The sequence below is a fragment of the Artemia sp. Qi Xiang Cuo genome, chromosome 5, assembly GCF_049724085.1.
Source record: "Artemia sp. Qi Xiang Cuo chromosome 5, ASM4972408v1, whole genome shotgun sequence".
Classification (NCBI taxonomy): domain Eukaryota; kingdom Metazoa; phylum Arthropoda; class Branchiopoda; order Anostraca; family Artemiidae; genus Artemia; species Artemia sp. Qi Xiang Cuo.
This window is the reverse complement of record NC_142798.1, coordinates 34,968,290-34,994,051: the sequence shown is the minus strand read 5'-3', so window position 1 is coordinate 34,994,051 and position 25,762 is coordinate 34,968,290. Positions and strand designations below refer to the sequence as shown.

At 38.6% G+C, this 25,762-nt stretch overlaps 1 protein-coding gene across 1 annotated transcript; it reads right to left on the bottom strand.

Moving 5' to 3' along the window:
• Positions 1-14,046: 14,046 nt before the first annotated feature.
• On the bottom strand, positions 14,047-14,799 carry LOC148952079 (uncharacterized). Its single transcript, XM_089089129.1, has one exon. The coding sequence runs from the start codon at positions 14,797-14,799 to the stop codon at positions 14,047-14,049; it is 753 nt and encodes a 250-aa protein (XP_088945255.1).
• Between the last annotated feature and the right edge of the window lie 10,963 nt (positions 14,800-25,762).

The following is a 25,762-nucleotide window of genomic DNA, read 5'->3' as shown; positions in this document are numbered from 1 at the left end:
CCTGCGATTTCACTGTCTATTCTCACATTATTTTTGCTTAAATAGCAGTTCTGGCAGGTAGACATGATATGATTTATTACACTAGTGCAGCAGTAGACCTTTCCTTTCTTCATTGCTTTCATTTGAATAGTAATACCAGAACGATGGGAATAGGATCTATCAATAAGTATCGTCCTACCAGAACCATTAGCTAGAAGTAGTCCCCGATCATCGATAATTATTTTTAAGTTGGCATTCTCCTTTAGCACTATCATCTCTGGTGCTCTCACTCTCGCATACCCACCTTGAGCAATTTTCAATGATTTCGATAGTCCAAAGAAATCTAACTTCTCGCTGTCATGACAACACATGCATACATTTCCAATAGTGTTACCGCTTGCACTCGTTTCATAGCTCAGGTGTTTCTCTTTGTCAGCGTTCACCACGACAATGATTTTTTCATGTGCACATACTTTCGTTGAATAATTCATCTTCACTTTTTACAGATATGAATTGTGTGTTGATCCTTCCACTGCGTAAAAAATACTGATTTAATGCATGCAATAAACTCGGTAGTGTCGATAACCTGCCATAGAGTAACAGTGGAAAAGTCGTGTCGTGTCCTTGAACAAGCACAGAGTACGATTGGTAGAGCCGTAAGCATATTTCATGTCATTTTAAGATACGTAAAAAAGTTAGAAAAATACCATGTTAAAAAATTCAAGAAAGTATTTACGAATTGGGAATGGGGACTCTTTGAGGTTGGAAAATGGGTTTAGGAATGACATTATGAATGGAACTTGTTCAGAAAATATATAATAAAGCCATAAAAAAGTATTTCAAAAATTGGAGCGGGGACTCTTGGGGGGGCCCAGGGAGGGTGTTTGGGGGACACTTGGGGGGCCAGTTGGCCCTTTGGGAGCCCGGGGGCCCTGAGAGGACCAGGAGAGGGCCAGGGGGGGTCTGAGGAGGGCGTTTGGGGGATAACATTTCGAAAATTTTACTTTTTAGTTTACTTTTTTTTTTTGCGACGCATCCCTGCGGCGCATCCTGCGGCGCTTTCCTGGGGTGCCTCCCAGTGGCGCCTCCCCTACGGTGCGGACCGGACCCATGGCGAATCCCTGCGGCACAGCCTGCGTTGCGTTCCTGGCCCCCAGCGCTGCCGAGCGGCGCTTCTCGGGCCCGGGGGACCTTTGGGGCCCGGGGGAGGGCCTTTGGGGCACAGGGAGGGTGTTTGGGGACCCTTGGGGGGCCGGGGGGCCTGTGGGGAGCCCGGGGGCCCTTTGAGGCCCAGGGGAGGGCCTTTGGGGGTCTGTGGAGGGCGTTTGGGGGATAACATTTCGAAACTTTTACTTTTTAGTTTACTTTTTTTTTTGCGGCGCATCCCTGCGGCGCATCCTGCGGCACTTTCCTGCGGTGCCTCCCTGCGGCGCCTCCCCCGCGGCGCTTTCCTGACCCGTGGCGCATCCCTGCAGCACATCCTGTGGCGCTTTCCTGGCCCACGGCGCATCCCGGCGGCGCTTCTCTGGCCCGGGGGACCTTTGGGGACGGGGGGAGGGCCTTTGGGGCACATGGGGGGCCTTTGGGAGTCTGGGGGACACTTGAGGACCGATTGGTCCTTTGGGAGCCGGTTGGCCCTTTGGGGGCGGGGGTAGGGCCTTTGGGGGTCCGGGGGGACAGTTGGGGGCCTGGGGGACATTTGGGGACCGGTGGAGGGCCTTTGGGACCCCGTTGGTCCTTTGGGAGCTCGTTGGGCCTGTGGGGGGCGGGGGGCGGGCCGTGGGGGGGCGGGGGGGGCCGTTGGGGGCGCCGGTGGCGCTGGGGGAGCTGGGGGGACCTTTGAGGACCGGGGGGCGGGCCTTTGGGGTCCGGGGTGCCCTTTGGGGGTCCGGGGGCCCTTTGAGGACCAGAGGAGGGCCTTTGAGGGTCTAAGGAGGGCGTTTGGGGGGGGGCTGGGGCTCTATGGGAGCTTGGGGGGCCTTTGAGTACCGGGGGCTTCCTTCGGGGTTGGGGTGGGGGATCTGAACCCTTTGGGGTTGGGGTAGAGGACCTCACAACACTGTTCAAATGGAACTTGTGTATTATAACGACCACAGAGTTTCACCCTCAAATTCTCTTCTAAAACCTTTCCTAAAATCTTCTTTCAAAATGTCTCTAACTGTTTCGCCGAAATAATCCCATAAAATGGATAGAACGGTTTCGCCCAAATAATCCCTAAACGTAATTTCAGCGTGTTCCTTTTGTTTGGCATCTCTGCGCTAACGCATTTCAAATTTCTAGGAAACCCTTTCCTACGTTAATCTCTTCATCTCATAAATTTTCCTAGCTAAACTATTAGGGTTTCGTTAGAATATCAATTTATCTCTCCGACTTAAAGCTCCGTGAAGCCGTATTTAAAAATAGAATTTCTATCTCTTTAGACTCCCGCATAATTCCAAGATAACAAGTGATGTCATTTATAATTCCAGACATTAAAGATCAAAGAAGCCCTATTTAAAAATAGATTATTAATTTTTCTCTCTGACCTAAAGAACGTTTATCCCTCAGGCCTAAAGATTAAAGAAACCTTAATGTTTCGTAATTTCCCCTTCGTGAATCAATAATTACCCCTAGCGATTATGTAAATCAAGTTCTCAGGCCAGGCTATCCAAACAATCTCATAGCATTCGCGTCAAGCATGTCCATTCTCACTGGATCTTGGATAAACAAACTCATAACATTTGGCTCGAGAGCAACAACAACAAATACTATTTCTGGACACCATGACATTCACGATCGATTACGCAATCAAGTTCTCGGAAATTCACTTCCCCCTCGAGTTCTAGATCAATAACATTGTTCCCGTTAGAATTCAGAGCGCATGTGCAACCTTCGTTCCGGAGTTATTACACATAGAAACATCAAATAAATCGACCTTGGAAAAAGAGGTCATTGACCCCATTAACCACGTGTTCTCCCTAATGACTCTATGCCCTTATAAGGAGTTCGTTCCGGAGTACTAGGGTCACTTCTACTCTAGCCTTAGGAAAGATGCGCTTACATCCAAAGTTCCACTTTCTTCCCTAACAGTTGATATTTCTTGAGCGTTTGATTAGAACGTTGCTCATTCTAATGTACAATATTGTCTTGCTTTATATGGAGTTAATAAATCACTCCTGGCAGTTTTGTGGTATTCCTATTCTGGTGCTAATGTTCGGGTAAAATAGAATGGGGAGCTTTCAAACCCCATTCCCGTTTGTAAGGGGGTTTTCAAGGGGCGGTTTCGTTGCCCAGTCTTTTCCAATGCGCATTAGCCCAATGCCTACAGTTTCTGCCAGTCTATATGTTTTATGGTGAAGTCGGTTTATCCTATATGGCATATGCCGACGACGTTCTCTTATTAGTCTGGATCAACCACTGTTTATATAATTATCCAGTAAGCTTATCGCAGATCATTTCTGGTCTTCGTTCTCGTTCCTTCCTAAATGAAAGACAAAGTACTGGTCTTCATTTCAAGTTCCTTTTATCTAAAACTGAAATATCAATGCGAAGCACCAAATATCATAATCAATGTCATCGCTTTATGGCATTGTTCAAATAAAACTTATTTTTTACTTGATTATCGTCGTAAATTTATTCTTTGTCTTTCTTTCCATTCTTAAACCAATGTTATATTTACCTTTTGCATTATTATAGCCCACTATATATACATTCATATAAATTTATATGCAGTGTTACCGCCATACCAATTATTCTCCTTTCCTTTTTTTTATTCTTTAATAATAATTTCTGGTCGTTTTGAGTTTGAATTATTGTAGGCTTCTATTTCTACTGATCTTAAGTTTAATACGGCATTTACTTTTCTTTAAAAAAAAACTTTCTTTTTCGTAAAGTTTTCGTAGCATATATATATATATATATATATATATATATATATATATATATATATATATATATATATATATATATATATATATATACCACGAAAACTTTACGAAAAAGAAAGTTTTTAAAAGAAAAGTAAAGGCCATATTAAACTTAAGATCAGTAGAAATAGAAGCCTACAATAATTCAAACTCAAAACGACCAGAAATTATTATTAAAGAATAAAAAAGGAAAGGAGAATAATTGGTATGGCGGTAACACTGCATATAAATTTATATGAATGTATATATAGTGGGCTATAATAATGCAAAAGGTAAATATAACATTGGTTTAAGAATGGAAAGAAAGACAAAGAATAAATTTACGACGATAATCAAGTAAAAAATAAGTTTTATTTGAACAATGCCATAAAGCGATGACATTGATTATGATATTTGGTGCTTCGCATTGATATTTCAGTTTTAGATAAAAGGAACTTGAAATGAAGACCAGTACTTTGTCTTTCATTTAGGAAGGAACGAGAACGAAGACCAGAAATGATCTGCGATAAGCTTACTGGATAATTATATAAACAGTGGTTGATCCAGACTAATAAGAGAACGTCGTCGGCATATGCCATATAGGATAAACCGACTTCACCATAAAACATATAGACTGGCAGAAACTGTAGGCATTGGGCTAATGCGCATTGGAAAAGACTGGGCAACGAAACCGCCCCTCGAAAAACCCCCTTACAAACGGGAATGGGGTTTGAAAGCTCCCCATTCTATTTTACCCGAACATTAGCACCAGAATAGGAATACCACAAAACTGCCAGGAGTGATTTATTAACTCCATATAAAGCAAGACAATATTGTACATTAGAATGAGCAACGTTCTAATCAAACGCTCAAGAAATATCAACTGTTAGGGAATAAAGTGGAACTTTGGATGTAAGCGCATCTTTCCTAAGGCTAGTGAGAATATAATGAGCATGCAAACAGCTAAAACCACTACGAAACCAACCTGCATTAACATTAAAACGCACTTAGAATGAATTTCCGGTAGCAATGAATGTTCATACACCATGCTGAGAAAACACGACATAGTGATTCGTCGATCACTACTGTGACTATCAGGATCATTTCTTCGCTTAGGAATAGAGCTAATAAAACATTCGAATATGCTGATTAGAAAAGTATCTGGTACAGTAGATTGAGCTAGACACGCTTGAAATTGCAATCGCAAATGACTGATAAGAGCAGGGCAATCACATTGTGCAATTTCACTACCCAAGAGGCTTTATCACTTGATCTACCCCACACAATCAAACAAACACGGTTCAAACTGCTTTTATAGTGACATTTAGTTTTCTGTTTGATTTTAAAAACTGGTCCAGAGGAAGGACGGTTCCATGAGATCAAAGCGAGCTACCAAAACTTCGCTATAGTTTTAACACGTTTTACCTCATCATCAAAATTCCATAAAGGCTTTCTGGCAACCGACCGAATTCTCTCAACAGGTACAGTGGCTTGGCAGAAGCTTTCAAACAATAATACGAGTAGTTTAAAACGATACGACTGGCTTGAACAGGAACAAAAGTTTGAAGCAAATGGTAAGGCACTCTAATTGAAGACAACAATGCTTCGTAAGTGAGAATATGTAAAGAGAGATCAATTTTTTTCTTCATCGACATTGGCGATTGAGCTGATCAACGACGCGACGCACTTGATCCAGTTACGTGATCAAGAATAGACTTGTATCTACCTCTATTATGAATGTAAGTGAATGATTGGCTTTTCACTGCGATATGATATCCATTACGATAGATAAAAGTTCAAATAGGAATAAAATCCTCTTAATAGACCGTGTTGCACAAACAGTGATAAAAATTCACAAAAGATACTATATATTTCGGTCACATATGCAGTGACCGTCATCAGTAGTAAAACTAATTGTTAAAAGAATTTTATCCCTATTTGAACTTTTATTTATCGTCATGGAAAGGCAGTGCTGTCTCCGAAATTATCTATGATATACATTGGGTAGCAATTCTAACATAAGAAATCGATCGATCCAAATCATGAAGTATGTCAAAGTTCATATCACCAGCTAAGATCTAACTGGGATTCTTAGAATCGAGGTTTTCCAAAAACGAAAGTCTGGAGGACCGTTTGGCGAATGCAGTCGAGATGCGATATTGTGGTGATCGCAGGGAAGACATAAATTTACAAGGACAAGATTTATACATTGAATCGACAGGAAATTGTCGTCAGAATGAAACAAAGATGACGTCACGGATGAAAGTCGCTAGACCACCAGATGGACGGCCATTTTTGTTTTACCTGTCTCGCGAGTGAACAAATTGTGGGAAGGAGATAAGGCTAGAAATATTAAGCTTCGTTAAATGGTATTCTTGTAGAAAAATAATATCGTGAGATAACAGACCGTCAAGTAGGAGGTCTTTATTCTTAATACACTGTTAAATACACAAAGCTTACTTGCATGAGATGAAACATTTTGAGGCACTAGCCAAAGCTTTCTTTAGTACTTCAAATCTAAGGCTGTAGGACGCATGATCTTTACCAAAATTTGCATATTTTGGCAAATAGTTACATGGATAGTCCTTGACGTTTGCAAGGGGACAGGCACATCTGGAGCACTTCATTTGGTGGGCTTTAAAGGGCAGCTAGCTATCAAGTGAACAGCAGATTGGTATCGAATACAACATCTTGGGATTTATCTGTAAATGTGTAGTCGAAAGATCTCATATCCAAGGTGCAAACCGCAAGTATGGGCAGAATCCAGGGTAGCAAAATCAGGGAACTCTAATCGAAAAGCAAGTGATAATCCAATTTGAACAGCTTTAACAAGCCCGAGGATTGCAGATTCATGGTTTTCACTTAAGATACTACTGGGAACACCTATAACAACACCGAGCACTTTCCGGTCAATAACCTTTGCCCGAATATTAGGTAGGCATGACGAGGCGGTGACAAGAAGTATGGCTGAGGTTTGTCACGAGTAACGACAAGCCAGCGCCAGGGGCGGATGCAGGATTTTTTTTTGGGGGGGCGCAAAATAGGTTGATCCAAAAAAAAATTTAGGGGGGGGGGGCCAAAGTAGGTTAATCCGATAAACTTGCGTTAGGAGCAAGTTTAATTAACGCAAACTTGAGTTAATTAAGTAAATTACACTATTTTAGACTACACTAGGGGAGGGGGGGGGGCTCTGGATCCGCCACTGGACAGCGCGAACTATTATGAGCGGAATTCACCAAAAGTATTAGCAATATTTGCTTCAATATGTCTGTGAAACACTGCATCTGGACATGAGGCAATAGTTAGGAGCTTCAATTGATCAAGGTACTTGCTCACATTAGCGTTAAGAGCCGCAAATGCTGAAGCTGGAATCACGGGAACTTTGAATGGCGATTCGATAACAAAAGTTGGTAGAGCAATGTTCTCTGCATAACACCGTGTAAACCCCGCTATGATATCAGAAACGGAACTTGACTTAGCCTTTGCTCCTTGCGGTCATTGTATCACCTGAGAGGGGAAGTAATTCTTGTAAAGCAATCTTTCAGCCTTAATAACATCCTTAAATTCGAAAATTTCGGCAGGCGACCGCTCTTCTTCTGTCTGCTTAGTAAGAAAGTATTTCAGATAATGATCGAATGATGTACTGAATTGAATTTATCTGATGAATAATACATAAGAATTTATCTTGTAATGATGATACATGCTATTGATGAAAGGGAACTTAACTTTCAGTGGGCAGTACCACGGATGACAGGAATTCTTTAAATTTCCAATATCTCCTTTAAATATGTAGTCGACAAGGATTATACTCTATTTAATCCGCAGCCAGAAAACCTATTATCAAATTATTTCGTTTGAAACCTTATTTATTTGTGCATATTTTCTTGCATAGGCCCTCTCCAGCGGGAGTGGACTCCTCGAGCCTCAAGAAGCTCAAGGCTCTATCAGGCCTAAATCTTATATCTAAGCCTACACTTAGAGTGAATCATTTGCACTAAACCTACAAAATCCGTGCTCTCCACTTATTGTAGAAATGGTAGTATTTAAAACTTAAGCTTTAGCGTAAAGAATGGAGGGAAGATTTAAGGAGATGTTGCTCGCTCACATCTCCGATAGTTGTAGTTTATTGTATAAAAAAAAAAATTTGTTTTACAAAAGTGAAGCTTTGGTGTGAAGTGATCAAGGTGAAGATCAGGATGATATAGGTGACGAGGAACCCCTCCCATTAAGAAAAAAACTAATTAAGATATAAAACGGTCAAAAATTAGCTGAAAGTTTTTTACATCTCAAAGTAAGGGTGACTCACTTATCATCCCTTACCTTTGATCGCATCTTTAATTGAGGGTACACTATTTAGGAATCGAGTTTTATTTCTAACTGGGAATTTAGTAGAAAGGATCAGACATTAGAATTATGAGGTGGGGCAAGGCAGGGTTAGGGTGTGTTTAGGAACGAACATGCTGCCGTAATATTTCTGTCGAATTTTTTCTTCTATTCTATTCGCTCAATGCTTTGCATTTCTTACCACAGCATATATCATTGATTGATTGAATGTTCTATGATTGACCATGTTTAATATCCCAGCCTCGGAATTTTATACTTTATTCTGAAGGCTTTTTCCGTCAGTTTTAGAGCAAACACCATAAAGCTGAAAATTCATAAATATTTTTGTGACTTTAAAATTTTCGAAGAACATTGTTTTTGAGGATCTAAACTCTAACTTTAGAGGACATTTGAGGAAGCTTTTTTAGGGATACTTATTTTGGATGCTCCAACAATACCTTGAGCTATCCAAACTCAGAGGCAGTAATGCTGCGCGGGTTGCATTCGTTCCTAAAGTGTGAGATAGTCCATACAGAATAACCGGTTAATTCAGACATTTATATTAAAGCTTCATTTAACTAATTCAATTCTCTTGACGTTTGATAAAATTATGCTCATTGATATGTAATTTAATTACGTACGAGTTGATATAGAGTGGGCTGTTGAGTCATCACCTCGGTAGAAAAGGGGAGAAGGTGTTACGGCTGATGCTTCACAAGGCCCATTTTCATACCCAAATTTTCTATCATTTTGAACTCCCTGAGCTTTCAGATAATCACAGAAGAGGATCTGAGGGAGCAGGGGGGATTTAGAAATTAATTTCTAATCTCCCTTCATTTGTAATTAGCCTGAGTGTGGGCGCTTTGGGGTGATAGCCAACCTTTTATTGCAAAAAAAAAGTTTTATTTGTAATAAAAAAGTATGTTTTCACATGCTTACCGGCACAAAAGGTGAACAAAGGGTGGGAGGAGGGAGAATCATGAGCACCGCCTCTCATTTCTCATCCCTACATAGGAAAATTAATCACCCCATAAAAAATTACCCCTACAATCCTCACCCCTCCATCAAAGCATTGGAGGGGTTTCAGCCCCCCTTGTATTAGGAATATATTTCTAGTTATTTAAAGTTTCCATGTCCCTCTTTACATTCATTTGAAAGAAAAACTTGTTTTGTTTTTTGAAATTAATTATCTTTTACATACCAAAACAGCTGGTCAGATCATTCTCTATGGGTTTAATTACTGGTAATCATTAGGTACCATAAAATTAATTATGATATAATTATTATGGCACTGATCCTAATTATTATGGTAAAATTCAAATTATAAATTATTTCAAAATTAAAAAGCTGCTCACAGTGTTAGCATATCTAGCTCCAATCTCTTCGGAAGACTCTGAGGTGGGGCATTAGAAATGATGTAAAACACTGATTTAATATAATATGACAGAAATAGTTGGTACATAATACTTTGGTAAGCAATATATGTTGCGGTAGATGTAGCTGCTGCTTCGGTGCACCATATTTTGTAAAGTGTATTTTGTTTGGCAAAAGTAGCTGATAGATAATATTTTAGTGCATCACGCTTGACACACCATGCCCGTTGTGACAGGAGTGGTTGTAAAAGTTGGTACACCATATTTTAGTGCACTATATGTGGTATACCAGATTTGTATTGGAAGATGTAGTTTATACATCATATTTGCTGCACCATATTTCTTTTTTGTTGCATAAGCAGTTTGTAAAATATATTGATGGTGGTAGAAGTTGTTGGTACACCTTATTTTGGGGCACCATATTTGGTGTACCATATATGCTATAACAAGGGGCGGATCCCCAGGATTTTATGGGGGGGTGGGGCGCAAAAGGGGTCTACACCCGGAGAGGCATGGCACACAACTTAGCACACAATATTTGTCATGGCAGAAGTAGTAAGTGCATTAGCTATACAGTTGGTACATTGACGGAGGGATGAGTTTTGTTTTGGTTGAGGGATGACCGATGGATTGATGATGGATGGAGGGAAAAATTTGTTTTGATTCTATCCCTCCATCAAAACCAACTCATCCTTTTATTCGCAATCTCGGTAAAAAAAAAAACAAAGAAGAACCTCCGTCCCCCATCCCTCCATAAAAAAAATCATCCCTGCATCCAGGGGCGTCCTGAGGTTCATTTTATTGGGGAGCGATCTTCGTAAATTTTACCGAAGCGTTACCTGATTTATGCTGAAATTTCTGCAGAAATAATGAGTTTTGCTAAATTTCTGCCGATTTTGCAAAATTTCTGCTGAAATTTTTGCCTTCGGCGAAAATTTTACCGAATGCCAAAAAGTTGGGGGGGGGGGGCTCTCCCATGCGTAATCCTTACATCCCTCGTAAATTAAGCCTTCCATCGCTCGTCCCTCCATGAAATGGAGGGATCACTTTGTTTTGAAGGAGGACTGATGCATGGATGAATTAGTTTTTTTTGTATCGACGGGAGAGGGATGATACGGTTATGGATGGAGGAAAACGGGATGAGTTTGTTTTGACAGAAGAATGACGGATGGAGGGATGATTTTGTTTGGACAGCGGAATAATGGATGATGGGATGAGTTTATTTTGATGGAGGAATGACAGATGGAAGGATGAGTTTGTTTTGGTAGAAGGATTATTTTGTGTGGATCGCAGGATGGAGGGATAAGCATGTTTTGATGGATACATGATTTTGTTTTAGTGGAGGGATGAGTTTTTTTTCGATGGAGAGATGGCGAACGGAACAACGAGTTTTCTTTGATGGAGGGATGAGTCTGTTTTCATGGAGCGATGAGAGTTGGATGGATGACAGATGGAGGGAGGAGTTTGTTTGAGAGGATTGGCTAAGAGGATTAGGTATTAGTTTGTTTTGATAGAGGGATGAGTTTGTTTTGATGGAGGGATGGGGAACTGCCTTTTTTTTAAGATCACTGACCTGTGGCAATTTTCCCGGAATACTTATTCACAATTTTCTAACCTTTTCTTTTAAATGTCCTCAGTTAAATATGTATTAACTGTTCTAGGATCAATTGGTTTAGGCGCATAATTAGCAATAACTAACCACCACTAAAGCTCCTGCATAACATTAGATATCATGTCTGATTCGGCTGAAAAAATCACCCAGTGTGTTTTTTAATGCTCATGTTTTTAATTAGTCTGTCTTCCGATAAAATAAACACCTTAAATCTACTGCTGGCCTGCTGGGAAGATTGGAACAAAGATTTCTTGCTTTTCAGCCAATTCCAGAATTGTTAAGAAGTTTTTTGAAAACTGCTTAGGTACCCAATCCTGAGCTTTTTAATCGTTCTTACGGAAGTGAAACTTCAAAAATTATATCCATAGAAATGATTTAGAACCAACTATTGAGAGTAAATCACAAATCCAAGATCTGACAATAGTTCTATTTTGCAGTAAATATTATTTGAAGGATAACCTCTTCAATTGATGGAATCGGTTCGCCTCAAACCTCATTTGTTTTAGTACATTTTCCCTTCATAGCTGCTTTTCGGATAATAAGAGAAGGGTCAAAGGGTCTTTGTGTAGCGGAGTGGGTACTTTAAGCCTTAAAAGGCTCATGGTTCTATTAGGCCCAAATCTTCAAGGTACATTTGTAGAAGATCATCTGTACTAAACCTGCATAATCGATAATGAGTGAGTGACAGCGCTCCACTTATTGCGGAAACGGTAGTAATTAAAACTTAAGCTCCAGCTTAAAGAATGGAGGAAGGAGTTAAGGAGATCCTGACTAATTTCTATTTCCAATAGTCATAATTTAGTGTGTAAAAAAGAGACATTTGTCATATAAGTGATCAAAGGGCAAGGAGGAAAGTTTTCTTTTTGTAGTATATATATATATATATATATATATATATATATATATATATATATATATATATATATATATATATATATATATATATATATATATATATATATATATATATATATATATATATATATATATATATATATATATATATATATATATATATATATATATATATATTTATATCGGCGCGTACAAACAGCTCCTCTCATTTGATCTGCCATCAGCGATCCAATTACCCTGGAACACGTATTTTGGCAGAAACTTTCTCAAAATGCCTTTGAAACCAACTTGAGACTTCGAAACCTATTTTTAATTCCTAAAAACATCTAATAATAACATTACACTACTAACTACCGATATTCATGTATGTATTGGAATAAATTAATTTAAAATTAGTTTCTTCAAAATTAGTGTTCCAACGTTGAAGCCAAGTTTCGCGTCCAAGAGAAATCTGACTTGTCTACCCGTGAAAAGATCTGATGCCGCTTATTTCTCTATCTGCAAAAACGTTCTCCGGAGCACTCGCACCCCGGTCTGGATTTTTATAATGGGTGAGATAGGGAATGATCATAGTGGATAATTATATAAACTGTGGGATCAACATAATTGAAAATATTTTTATATTTAAGTTGCGTCTTGGTTACGTTGGTCTGTCAAATAACCCTTGTAGATGTGAGATTAGTCGATACCAGGTGGCTATGTTAGATCTTGAAAATGCTTCACCTCCTTGCTCTACTTCAGTTAATTGGCTGGGGATTTTGTTCAGTGATTCTCTTTCTTCTACGTGGTCAATCCTGATAAATAGAGCGGTTAGGAATATGAGGTTAGCATAAAGAAAAAAATCCGCCCAATATAGGAAGATTTGATCGAAAGGGTCGTTGTAGTTTGTACCACAGTTATAGTCCTCCAGTATTTCTTTTCCCTTCTGGTACTACCCCTTTGTTTCGGATAAAACGTTGTAGTACCCTACGATTGCCATATTTTAGATCTTGTAAATTTTTGCTTCGTTTACCACGATGGTACCGAAACTAGTGGATAAATTTAGCCGTATTAATATACCATCTCAAATAAATGGTCTTACTGAAGCTTTATGTGAGAGAAATTTTAGTTTTATTTCAGAATATGACCCTCTTTTGTAATTTTTTCCTCCCTGATGCTGCTTAATTAATTTCTATTTTGCTTCTAGTTATTGAAGTTATTTTTGTGAGTTTTTTTCTTTTTTATTTCTTGGTCCTTGATTTCTACATTGTTATTTTTGCTTTTTGTTGGTAATAAAACATGCATACAGACGTATCATATCTTGTGTTTGTGATTTGCTCTCAAAAGATGGTTATAGTCAGGGGTGGCTCGAAGCACTCAGGCCAGGGGGGGGGGGGGGGGGAGAACCCACATTTAAACGACTTGTATATCATATTCTACGACTCGTCATTACCTACAAATTTCATAGACAATAGTGTTTTATCATTTATATTTATCTACAGAAACAAAGAAGGACAAAAACGGAACACTACTTGCGCAAATACACAACTAAGAAAAGCTTAAATCTGGATTCGCCTTTTCTTCAAAATGAACCAACGCTTAACAATCTTGTTTAAGTCTACACCATCGGTGAGGTCTTTCTCACTCGTCAACAATATGAGGGAATCCAGTCGAGAATCAAGCATGGCAGTTCTCAGCCAATTCTTCACAAACTTGAGTTTGCTGAACGTTCTTTCGGCAGCTGCAACTGCAACAGGTGCAGTCGCTGCCAATTTGCAGAGACAACTGGCTTGCTTAAGCTGACGGTTCCGGCGATGTCCTTCACCAAGGACTTCTCTGAAGCAAGCAGCGCCTTGGCAAAACTGGAACAAAACTTCAAGCTCTAGCGTAGCGTCTGGAGCTCTTTCCTGGTTTGGGAAAAACTTTGTTGTTTGCTCAATATCTGCAACTGAGATACTGTTGTTCAAAGGAGGCTGGAGCAAGGTGCAAAATGGCAGAAAATCGGCAAGGTAAGCTCTGAGATTATCTCCCATCATTGTAGTCAACTTTTCAAGCAAGATTCTGAAATGTTGTCTATAGAACTGACGCATTGAGATATCGGTTTGACTTTGAGCTCCGCTGTCATAACGAGATGGTCCAAGTCTCCGACGATGGTGTCTGATGAAATCAGCCTCTGGGTCCACTTCCATCCTTTTTGCAAACTGTGCTCACTGTCAATTAAACTGTTCATTTCCTCACAAGATATTCTTTCAAAAAGTTTCTTCGTAGCGTCTAGAATCTCAATTTCGTCAATGATGTTCATCTCCTCTTCTTCAAGCTTTTCTGCTGCAATCCTGGCCTTGTACATGATATTTTTCATGAACATGAGGCAGGCAATAAAATCGAAGTTGAGAATCCTTTTCAGGAGGCCGCTGGCTTGTGCTTTCGTTTTCGTATCGGCGATCTTCATCTCTTTTATTTCGTCAAGGGCTGAGACTATTGATTCAAACGAAGTAACCACTGCTTGTATGGTTTCAGCCCTTGCGGTCCACCGGGTCCGTGATAGGTTTCGGAGATTAAGGCTGTTTTCAATCGAAGAGAGTTTTTCTTTAAGGGCGGCAAAACGCTTCGTAGATGAAGAGAAGAACACATACATTTCTTCGAGGATATTGAAAAGCTCGGCTATCAAGAGAGATGAATTGCAACTATGCTCTATCACGGTGTTTAGTCTGTGGGCCTGGCAGGGTATATAAGGCACACGGCGACTGAGAAGTTCCAATAATTTCAGCTGGGCTCCATTAGACTGACCAGACATTGCACTTGCATAGTCATACGACTGAAAAGCTAGTTTATCCCCACTTCGGTATCATTTTTTTTTTTACATTTTCAAGCGGTTGATTAGGGATAAATGCTAACATGCTTACGGGTCTGGCGAAGACCGGAAATCTACAAACCCGATTGTCTGGACCAAGAAGTCCAATAAATATTCCATTTTTGGGATCCCATTGAAATCTTTGGTCTTGTTTTTACTTCGACAATACGCCTATTTTTTTTATTTTTTTTTAAATCCCACCTCCTCTCCTCTCAGTGACAACAGATTTACTTTAAGCAACAAATCTAATCCTTAACTTTTATGCGTCACCTACACTTTTTTAGATATCAATTAGCAGCCGAACTGGACACACAATAAGTCACCATACACTACCTAAAACTTTTCCATTATAAAAAACTTGCCTTAACCGTAGAAAAGGACGTCGTTCCCCCACAGGAAACTCTTCTTAAGGTTGCTATCTCTTACCCACTCATAAAACTTTTCCAAATAGGGCTCCGTCTTGTCCCTCCCCCCCCCCCCAAAAAAAGGAACTAAAACAAACTATTAAATTTAATAACAATAACAAAACCTAAAGAAAGATTTCTATCACTATAACCTTCTTTAACACAAGAAACTCAACCTCAGACTTTGTTTTGTAATCGAGCTTTTTTCACTGTCCTAGATATTCTTGCTTCAAAGGGGTTTCGCGGGGCTCCTGTCATTTGAATTCTGATTGCTTTTCCATTGTGTTTAGAAATTTCATGCCTTCTTTTCCACTCGTAGTCAAAGTTTGACCCATAGTCCATGCACGTGACCTTGTTTTTTACTTTCAGTTTATTCATGTTATCCAGTCAGACTTCACTTTAACATCTAGTCTACAATAATGTTGACAGGCTAAATCTGAACGACCTATCTGAGACAGACACAAATTATATGCGAGTAAGAACAGGTTTTGAAACAAAGCGAGTTGCTGCCAGTCCAGTCCCTTTGGGACAAAAATTATATGCGAGTAAGAACAGGTTTTGAAACAAAGCGAGCCGCTGCCAGTCCAGTCCCTTTGGGAATCATTTTACCAGAGACCTAAAGGGGTTATGAAACCTGGTTTAATTTAAACGATCTTGTCTTTGAGTGAAAGTCTTTCCAGGAGGAAGAAAAATGACTCGGACTGTCACTGACTGAGATGAGCGCTCGGGACCTGGATGAGGCCAAAATAAACGACTGATACAACTTAGCAAGAGGCAGGGGGGTGTATCAACCCCCCCCCCCCCCCCTCGCCCCCCCCCCTTCGAGCCACCCCTGGTTATAGTTCCATGTCAAAGAATACAATTTTTGGAACTTACATAAAATCTGCAATCTATGCGTGTTTCTCTTCCGTAAAGAAACACTGAAAAAGTTCCGGATTAGGTTTCTAAGCAGCTTTCCAAAAACTTCCTACCAATTTTAAAATTGGTGAATCGCTAGAAATCCTTATTCTAACCTTCCTTTCAAGCCAAAAATAGATTAAGGGCCTTTTTTAAACTTTAGCATTAAGACCTTAGTATTTTTTTTAGTGCGGCAAGTTTGGCAGAGTTTACAACATTTAGCATTAATAAACAACAATGAATAAATAATACAGGGTGATTTTTCAGCCGAACTGAATGTGACATCTAATGTTATTTAGGAGCTTGAGTGGTGGTCAGATATTTTTATTTATAAACCTAAACAGTTGATCACAGTTGATATATATATATATATATATATATATATATATATATATATATATATATATATATATATATATATATATATATATATATATATATATATATATATATATATATATATATATATATATATATATATATATATATATATATATATATATATATATATATATATATATATATTTAACTAGTGACGCGTCAAAAAAAGGCTGGGATATTGTTTTTAAACATTCCATGAAAACTGCCACAGGTTAGTAATCTTTGGGAGAAAAGCAACTCTATCAAGGACGCCGGCAGAAAATTTTCCAGGGGGAGGGGGCAGACCCAAAAATAGCAGTGGTGGTTGGGTGACAGTTTAGGTGGTTTAGGGCACCAAACTACGACTTTACCATGAAAACGACGAATTTGCAATCAATTTAAAATCCTGAAAAGCTAATTGAGTTAAAAATATCAATAAATATATTTTAGGCTTCCCAGTTACAAAGAAAGTAATACCACACGGTGGCCGTCCTGGATTAAACCAAGTTGATTCGCTTTATTTGTAATGAAATCAGGCTACGTTTGGTGATCTGTAGTTGCGTATCAGCTATAATGAAAGAGGGGCGAGTCATTGCCTAGGTTGGGGTAGGGTAGATACATACAAAAGTACATTCCAATGGGCAAACTGATTACTCTTCATGAAGCTTCAGATAAATTTTGAAAGAGGTAGGGGGGGGGAGTAGGAATTAATTAAAATGTTTCTCTATACATCTAAAATTTTTCACTCCCAAATCTACCAGCACAGAGGTGGAAAAGGCAAGGCAGGTCATCATCAGCCCGGCCAGAATTTTTTTTTGGGTGGCAAATACTGCTAGGAACTTAGTTTTCAGCAATTTCAAATTGTAATATTTTTCTTTTCTATTTATATGAAGTACTTCAGTGTGTTTCAACAAATGTATTTAATGCACTAATCGATAAGAAAATACCATTGTAGAGGTTGTGATGGCTTCAGTTATGTAAAAGATCATCAGTCACACAAAATTTCAATCCATACAAAGAATAATACTCCTTTTCATCCAACCGTAACTAGTTAGTAGTAATATTAACAAGGACTTTTCATCAAAACTAGTATTCATCGCCAATTTTTTAAGTATATTCAAGTTTTATCCACAATTTAAATTGCAAATTTAAACGTAGGGTGGCACCAATCAACGTACAATTATTGATTTACACATTTTAAAAGCAATTGACCAGGGATTTAAGGGACCGGTACCTCAAATTATATCTTGGTTAGGCCCGGGTATGATTTGATAAACAATCAGAAATTAAATAACAAAAATTGCTTTTCAAAGAAAAGCAAGGAATAGATTTGAAACCTATTTGAACAAATTATTCTTTGTATGAAGGGAGCTGTCTCCTTCTTAGCTCCTTACTCTTTACTGTGAAGTTTGAATTTTTTCCATTTTTTTTTCTAAATTTGCAGTTGGAAAAAAAAAGATTTTTCAAAGCACAAAGAAACATCTGTTTAATGAGCAAGGTGTTGAGAAGGAGGCCGCCCCCTTATATACAGAGTAATCTATATTTGTTTAAAGTTTTAAACTTGTTCCTTACTTTAGTTGAAAAACCTTTTCGATTTGTTTCATTACATTTCATGAAACTATAAAGTTTTATTAATACGATACTTTTGGTACCGCAGAAAAACGATCAATATTTCAATTATCTCTATTTGGATTTTGATTAGTAATTAAATAAAAAAAACAAGTTTTTTTTTTAACTGAAAGTAAGGAACGACTTAAAACTTAAAATGAACATAAATTATTCTGTATATGAAAGGGGCTGTCCCCTCCGCAACGCCTTGCTCTTAACGCTAAAGTTTGACTCTTTCTCACAACTCTATTTTTTAAAACAATAAAAAACTTTAGCGCAAAGAGCAAGGCGTTGAGGAGGGGACAGCCCCTTTCATATACGGAATAAATTTTGTTCGTTTTAAGTTTTAATGTTGCTCCTTACTTTCACTTAACTTAACTTATGTCTCCTGCCGGGCGCTGCTCGGCGTAGAGAGTGACGTCTGCCTCCTCCATCCACTTTGGTCCATGGCAAGCGTTTGCACATCGCTCAACCTGATATTTGCCATCGTCAGGAACTCGGACAGGCTGTCAGACCATCGTTTCTTCGGTGAGCCGCGAGGTCGGCCGCGAGGTTGCTTCAAACCGGCTTTGACAGGGTCGAAGTCATGGATCGTTTTCGCAGGTATGTGTGGAGGCATTCGAAGACAGTAGAACCCTATCATAAGGTCCGAACAGTACAAAATTCGGTTATCAAAAGAATTTATCTCCGATCAGTACACCAAATAAGGGCATAGCTTCCCTAGGGAGAATGATTGCGTAATGGGTCAATGACCTCTTTTTCCAAGGTCGATTTATTTGATGTTTCTATGTGTAATAGCTCCGGGACGAAGGTTGCACATGCGCATTGAATTCTAACGGGAACAATGTTATTGATCTGGGACTCGAAGGGGAAGTGAATTTCCAAGAACTTGATTGCGTAATCGATTGGGAATTTTATTGATCCGATAACGGGAAAACAGGATCACGTGTTTCCTAACGAATCAGGGACAGTCTAGAGTCAGCAGTCAGAGTGAAAGGATTGAAAAATGAATAAATTTGAGAAAGAGAGAATTAGATCGAATCTAGTGTTTATGGAAAAACATTTGATTTTGGATTATGATTTTCTCGAGTTACCTCTTAAACGCAGGATATTCTCTTGTCAGGGAACACTTGATAATATAATGAGGAGTGATTCTCCCCCATTGGGCTATTGTATGAAACTTTTAAAATGTGATTCAAATGCTTATAGTCAATTTATTGATATATTAATTGGAACAAAGCAGAATCATATTGTGGATATACTTTTGAAAACATTGCCAATGGATTCAATGTAGATGGCTCCCCCATCATTCGAAAGAGGTAACGTTACAGAGTTACTCCTCTCTCCCCCATTTCCCTCTTGTTGAATTTATCGAACGAAGAGGATCAGTTTCGTTTTAGCTGTGAGTTAGTTGACATTAGAAACCGAAAAATGTTCTATATATGTCCATTGTGCGTATACACTCTTGGCAGTTGGAATCAATGTGAGAATGGTACAATTATTAATGACTATAGTGATAAGTGTAAATTATGTAATCCTTGTAAATTACATAGAGGCTATGCAGTACAAATTAAAGGATGTAATTCATGTCTTGAGGAGGTGTGTGACTCTCATCCTAGAGGGCACCTGTGCTCCAATTGTCACTATGATAAATGTGATCAGTGGGAGAATACTTACCCCGCTATGATTGGAAAGAATCCCAAACGTGATTTCAGTTTATTTCTACGAGATTGGTATCGTCGCGGATTTAAATTATTCTGGGAAGAGGAATTTGGTCTACGATTCAACTGTTAGGGTAACAAGACAATTTGGTGTCTACGTCACCGTTGTGATGACACTGTCTACTATGACCATAAGCGAAGTGATTTTTATTTGGCAGGGAAAGAGTGTGATTCGCTATTTGAAAAAACTGTATGTAATATCGCATTAAATAAACATATTGAAACTTGTGAATTTCATAATATGAATTCAAATAGTATAATTGAATATACAAAGAGATATGACAAGAGTGAAGTTACTTTGTACTGTAGAAAATGTGACCCTGACTTTGTAGTCAATCAAGATCAATATACAGTGAATCCAAATGATTTACCAGCATTAGTGGTTCACCATAGTTGCCTATACATCTAAGATGAAGAAATCTAAAAGTGAAGATTTAAAGACATTGTTGTATATATATACATTTTATTAATAAACAAATTCACAAACATTTTTTAAGCACTTTACTCTTAGGGCACTGAAATCAATACTATATAGGTCTGAGAGGATATTTTCCACTAGAAAGTCGTTCAGACGAGGATTGTCACTATAAATGTGGAGAAACTGCTTGTAAGTATAGCCACGACATCGGAACACAAAATATAGTAGTGCATGGAAGCCACAGCTTTTAGTCGTTAGATCCTGCACCCTCTTCCGATTTTGAATAATAGTTTTCCCCCTGCTCTCGATATAGTTGCTGATGTGGGGTGTGTAGAATGTATAGGGTAGACCAAGAGGATCAAAAAATTCAATCGTCTTCATTGTTTGAAAGATGCACAGCCAATGACCCGTCAGCACAGTCGACAGACTGCTATTAACAATAATTAAAGTATTATTAACACTTTTAATTTTTCCGAGATAGTCTGAGGGTAGACAATAGGATTTGTGCTGGGACATGTAGGGATCCATATTAAATACATGGATTATTTGACTGGTGTTCTAGGCGCCAAGTCTGGTAGAACACTGCCTTCGGGAGTGATTTCCCAATAGGTTTCATAGTGATTTAGTGAGATTAGGGCAATACTCTCAGCCAATGGGTCGGCACATGTACACTCTAAACGCAAACTCCCCGTACGTACTATACTCATATCCTGTGTACCAGACAAATCCAGTACAATGATACCATGTGTTTTAGCAAACATATCTTCGCTTATACCATTTTCAAATAGTTGAGAGTCATGATCTAGGGTTTGCATGGTCAACTCGTACAATGTTCTATAGGATTTATCAAAAGATAGATTGTAGAGTGGGATGCCGTTTACTTTGCACACAAGAGATGAAATTCCAAACATCTCGAATTTATGTGGGCATTCAGTCCATGATCCTATTCGACTGGCGCTTTTTACAAATGCCAAAGCCAATTTCGAGGGGATTTCACCATTGATAAAGGATGAATCGGTGAAGGTGCGTGAGCCCATTGCAAAATGACGCTGATTGGTGATTGTATGAGGAACAAGTAGTTTAATATTGTTTCCATTGGCTCTCAGTTTTTCAAAGGACAAAGCAACATAACTAATAACCTGTTGTTTGCGTACATGAAGTATTGCCGAGATGAGGGAGAGACTTACATCAGGATTGGCAGCAAGTTCTTTTCTCAATATGAAATTGGATGGTGCAAGCGTCAGTTTTAAATCTAATTTAACATTTGGCGGCAACCATTTGGGTATATTGAATATTTCAGGATATATTTTTCAAACTAGATATAATTCACAAGCTATAGGATTTTAAGTACATCTGTACTATCAGTATTCGTGATGTATTCATATCTATTGAAGGCACCGCTCAATCCTTTGTTTAACTTGGGTGTCATCAACATAAATTGTATATAGCTTGCGTAATTTGAGAGATCGTTGCTTGTGCTCACCAGCGTGCCATTGATATAGACACTAATTTGACGAAATAAATTATGTAATATACAATTTTCATAGGATATTCCATCGACCCGAATCGGCATTGTATTATCGGATTTACGGACTTTCATTTGCAAATCTATAAATGTTGAAGACATGTTCATAAAGTAGTCTTCATTGGAATAAATTTGAAAGTGAATATTATCGGAGAGGGGTTTTTGTGGATAAAATTGTTCATAGTGTCCATGCTTGACACTCACATCAACATTTTCAGCATTGAATAGATTCAATGAGGCGGTGATTGAAGGTTGACAATCCTTATGCGGTAGGTAGGACATTTTAGGAGAAGAAATCTAGTTTCGATCTGACAATTTTCTTCCTGGGGTCTTCTTGGTTACACTACGTGTCGGCTTTTTCCTTCTTGTCTTTGACAAAAGGGATGTCTTACGTTTCCGTCCTGAGTAGAGACTGATGAGGGATGCATTGTTTCTTGACCTTTTTAAACCTTTACCATTTTGTTTTAATTTCTCGCCAAGGGTTCGCGCACTGGACCTAAGATTTTCCGAAGCACTTTTTTTAAAATCCTTGCCAGAGCCCCAATCGTATAGTGTAGAGGATGCAAAATCTGTCGCAGCCGGTACAAGATATTTTCTAGCCAGTGGTAGTGAAGAGCGAAACAGCTTAGCAAACCAACTGCCAAGACCGGAGCCAGACATTGACGAGCGACCTTTGTAGTAGTCCATTCCAGTGCCCTGTTGTCTTGGGCCAAGAGTATTAACATAGCAGTCAATATCAGGACAAGTGAATACCACTTTTTTATTAGACATCTTGTTGTTGAACGATGGGTCGAAAATGGCATGTAATCACAGCCAAACCTTTTGAAATTGCAATTGGATCACCCAATTCAGTTCTTAGTGTTAACTGACAGAGTTCCAAATAGGAAGTGTTTACTGGGATAGACTGAAGATTCTTTATATTGTAGTGATGAATATGTTCTTGATTGGTTTTTCGTTCAAGAACTCGTAGGAGGGGAACATTTGAATTACCAAACCGAGATGTTTCCACACATGAAGCGTAGAGAAATATAAAGGTGTCCGTGGAGAAGGCAGGAGGGTCGTCAGCAAAAAGGAAATTAGTGTTTCCCGCACTTTTACCATTGATTATATTGAGCTTAAAGCCAAGAGCATCCTTTAGATTATCATTGAGAATAACCTTTTCACTGGCAATAGGTGAACTAATGTAGATCTTGCCCTCCTCCTTTGAATAGCTGAAATGAAAAGCTCCTTTTTTACGAGCGGAAATTCTTTTATTGATAGTACGACATAAATCATTCATACAGGTGAGTTCATCGTAGGGTAATTCAATATATGGATAATCCATCCAATTGATTTTTTGAATTTGTTCTTGATCACCTGGTGGTGGCGGCCAATTATAGGGTCTAATTTTTATATCATATTTGCGATTCTTTCTCAGAAAGTCACAAGTATTTTTGAGAATAAAGACCATAATAGCCACTTCATACTTTTTATCATCGAATTTGATAGTGGGAGCCAGTTTCGTCCAAAGATCACTTGTTCTATCCAAATGCTTTTAGAGAGGGTCGGAAGAATTGTCCACAAATTCCACACAAAAATCATTGGGCATTGTCAATATCTTCAGCACTGACCCAAGAATCAAAATCTGAGTTGTATCCTAGCCAGCGAACAAGCAACTGTCTCTTACTATGGCATGTACGACTCTTTAATATCCTTTAAATTTGATACATTTCACCAGTGTTTCTAACTTTTTGCAGTTCATAGTCATAAAAGCCACCGAGAATTTCATCCTCTTTGGTGCCTCGTAGTCGATATGTTATGGGTTTAGCGTACAGACTTTTGGACACTTTAAAAAGTTCAGTGCTCCACAAATAATTCCCCGTTTCAAAAATATTGCTGGTTCTATTAATTCGAACAGTATCACCAACATTGAATTTCTTCTTTTTTTTCTCTTTTTCACCCTTGGAGTATTGCATTATAAAAGCATCAAAAGTATAGTCACTAGAATGAATATCCCATGGTTTAGAATTGGACAGAGATCGACGGGATCGTGGATTGTATATCCTTATGATTTTATGTAAATCTCGGATAATAGCCAGTGTATTTTCCAAAGTACAATATCTTGAAATTAATAGACGAATCGTTCTTATTAATCGTTCAGCCAATGCAGCCTTTATCGGATTGTGACTATGATAAAGTGTTGTATTATATTTCAAAAGAAGCTTTTGCACATGGGGATTAACAAATTCACTGCCACGATCCGATTGAATTTTTCTATATGAATCCTGTTCTAGAATACTTTCAATGGACCGAGCAACTTAAACACCTCTCTTGGATCGTAGTGGAATGGCATGGGCATAGCGACGAAAGATACTGAGTGTCACTAGAATATATTAGTAGGGCGCATTGTGATGTTGTTGAACTGTGACTAGAGTTAAAAGATCCGTTTGCATTACATGCAGAGGGAAAAAGGCTTTAGTTTGTCGATATTGGTGACAGCAAAGCCCGAGAGTTTAATTCATTGTGTACTTCGACTCATTCTTTCGATCTTCTTTCGAATATGTCAATGTGGTGGTGGTGCCGTAGACTGCTTTGTAAAGCAGTTTGGGGGAAATTAAACTTCTTGCTATACCGACCGGGTCATAGATATCTATCAGAACTCCACCTATTTTGAACGTAGACACGTAGTGTAATGTCCACTCCCCTTTTGCACACTGGTGGGCGAATCAATTCGTCTTCGCTTTTGACTAGCAACCACAGGTGTTGTAAAATCAGTGGCGCTGCTAGTATCTTCAAATATTGAATCATCTTCTGCTTTAAATGGTCCTGTTGTTGGATGGCTATATTCTTTGAGTTTGTTTAGAATTTTCCTAGTGATAATACTATTTTTGTTGAAGTTAGAGGCATAGAGAAAGCCGTATAGATTATTGTCATTGTATTTAATTCCCTTTAGAATCGTGACCATATCGCACATAAAATCAACTAGATTCTAACATTTCTCTTGAATTATGATTCGTTTCCCTGTACTCTCGACTTGAACTTGATCACCAGTTTCCAACATGAGATATGATAATACTCTTTTACTCTGTTCCAGATAGGTGAAAGGCAATAGGTTTCTAATTTTCAATGCAATTGAATTCAATTCCTTCTCCTTTGATTGCACTGCAGAATCTTGAGGAGATGTTTCCTGTTTAGAGGGATCGGCGACGGTGGGTCTCTCACGATATGGTTTATGCTTGTCCACACGAAGCAATGCATCTTGAAGCAAAAGCAGTTTTTTGTCATCGGCAATATTCTCATCGATAATGAATTTGCTTAGATTGTCTTCAAAATGTTCGATGGGCGAGAGGACAAGTTCAAATGGTGTCAATTTATAGGGTTTTGCCATTTAGAGAAAACTGTTTACAAGTCCTGAAATTATTGGCAGTAAAAGTGTGAAGAAGCTACCGCCTGCTTGAAGGAGCCGTTTTCTTTTCAAATTTTTTCCCTTGTTTTTACAAGCCCAGACGCGGACAGTGGTACGATGTTGGTTTTTCTGTTTTCAAAAAAATTATTGCAGTTTTAAAATTGCCTCCGTTGAATTTAAAAATATTTCAGATATTAGATTAATGAAATCACTGTCGACACCATGTTTAAGTATAGCCTTCCTAAGCAATGGTTTTGAAGTGCTTAAAACGGAAAACAGATGCCGTTGTTCGTGTAGTTTCTTCAGTGTCATAATGGCGACTAATAGTCTTTTCTACTGTTCACCGGAAGATATACTGTAATTCCCTTGTTGAAAATGTCGATGACTACACGTAGATCCTCGGGCGTGTTCTGATTAAGATCCAGCAAAATGTAACCATTGGGATTGCTTGTCACCTGTGTGTACGCTTAAAATATAAATTTTGGGGCGCGGGGTTATTTCTGATTATTGAGTGTTAGGAGCGAGATTGAAACCCCCACGACTCGATAGATAATATAGACGGTGCAATTCAAAGCAAGGGTTCGCATA

Excerpts from the sequence above, each read along its gene's own strand:
- LOC148952079 (XM_089089129.1), bottom strand. The coding sequence starts at position 14,799 with ATGTCTGGTCAGTCTAATGGAGCCCAGCTGAAATTATTGGAACTTCTC.